We start from the raw sequence: 1,538 nt of genomic DNA, 5'->3' as shown, positions 1-1,538 counted from the left end.
TGCCACTGCACTCCAGCCTGGGCAACAGAACGAGACTGTCTCAAAAAAAAAAAAAAAAAAAAAAAAAAGACTTGCTGATGAATGACTAAATAGACTGTTATTCTGAGTTTGTTTTGCGGCCAGGTGAGCGAATATATAAATCTACAACATACAGATGCTACGACGTGACCCCGATGGGGTAGGCACGGCTTGGGGACCAGTTCGCCCACGGGGCACAGAGGGCAGCCCCGCGCATCTGCCCGCACGCACGCACCTCTCCCGACGCTTCTGCTCTTCGGCCAGATGCTTCACCCGCAGCGACTCCTGCATGGTCGCCAGGCTCGGGTACCATTCGCGTTCTTCGGCCTCCAGCTCCCGCAGCTGCTCCGGCGACGGCCACAACGAACCGGGGGCCACCCCGGAGGCGGCGCCGTAACGCGCGAACTGCTTAGCCGCGTAGCGCGGTCCCAGCTGCCACCGCTGGGTCAGGAGGTCCTCGGGGTCTGGCCACCAGGGTCCCGGCTCGCGGCGCGGGGGCGGCCGCGCCCGGTAGCCACGAGAACCCGGGGCCAGGGTCGCCGTCAGTCCTAGCAGGTTGCGTGCCTGTCGCACGGACGCCGCCATCTTGGCTGTGCGGGGTCCTTGCAGGCCCGCCGGGCTGTCCACGCCCGTTGCCTGAGCGCGAGGCCCGGTGTGGGCCAGGGCAGGGAGAGGGGTGTCCCTTCTGCCTCAGTTCCGGGGAAGGCGGCCAAGGGAGTAGTGTGGATTTTATACGTTTCCACGTACAGCTTTAAATTTTAGTTAAGCAGTTACTTAGTCATTTTTTATTTTCACTTTTTTTCCTCTCCTTTCTGCACACTGACACTTAAAAATATATATTTTTAGCCGGGCGCGGTGGCTCACGCCTGTAATCTCAGCACTCTGGGAGGCCAAGGCGGGCGGAATACCTGAGGTCGCGAGTTTGAGACCAGCCTCTTTTTTTTTTTTTTTTTTTTGAGACAGAGTCTCGCTCTGCCGCTCAGGCTGGAGTGCAATGGCGCGATCTCGGGTTACTGTCACCTCCGCCTCCCGGGAAGAGAGGAGAAACCCCGTCTCTACTGAAAATACAAAATTAGCCGGGCGTGGTGGTCCATGCCTGTAGTCCCAGCTACTCAGGAGGCTGAGGCAGGAGAATCGCTTGAACCCTGGGGACGGAGGTTGCGGTGAGCCGAGATCACGCCATTGCATTCCAGCCTGGGTAACAGGAGCGAAACTCCATCTAAAATAAATAAATACATAAATAAATAAATATGTATATGCTCACCTGGTTGCAAATATATGCAGTGTTCAATGTTCTTTGGGTAAAAATCGTATTTTTAATTTTACTTTTATCCATTTAAACTAGCATTTATTAGGCTGGGCTCGGTGGCTCCCGCCTGTAATCCCAGTGCTTTGGGAGGCTGAGGTGGGCGGATCACTTGAGGTCAGGAGTTGGAGACCAGCCTGACCAACATGGCAAAACCTTGTTTCTACTAAAAATACAAAAATTAGCTGGGCATAGTGGTGGGCGCTTGTAATCC

General features: G+C 54.9%; 1 protein-coding gene across 3 annotated transcripts in view; it reads right to left on the bottom strand.

Annotated features, from left to right (window-relative positions):
- GADD45GIP1 (growth arrest and DNA-damage-inducible, gamma interacting protein 1) overlaps positions 1–638 on the bottom strand; it is a 13,307-nt gene extending 12,669 nt beyond the window's left edge. For 2 of the 3 annotated variants that reach the window (XM_011994899.1, XM_011994898.1), the window contains exon 1: positions 254–638. In XM_011994899.1, the coding sequence (XP_011850289.1) occupies positions 254–603 (350 nt within the window). In that variant the 5' untranslated portion in view covers positions 604–638. The remainder of the gene's footprint in view (positions 1–253) is intronic. The other variant, XM_011994900.1, reaches the window with a different exon arrangement.
- Between the last annotated feature and the right edge of the window lie 900 nt (positions 639–1,538).

The sequence above is a fragment of the Mandrillus leucophaeus genome, unplaced genomic scaffold (assembly GCF_000951045.1).
Source record: "Mandrillus leucophaeus isolate KB7577 unplaced genomic scaffold, Mleu.le_1.0 Scaffold463, whole genome shotgun sequence".
In the NCBI taxonomy this organism is placed as follows: domain Eukaryota; kingdom Metazoa; phylum Chordata; class Mammalia; order Primates; family Cercopithecidae; genus Mandrillus; species Mandrillus leucophaeus.
Note: the sequence above shows the minus strand (reverse complement) of the source record. Positions and strands in the feature narration are given on the sequence as shown.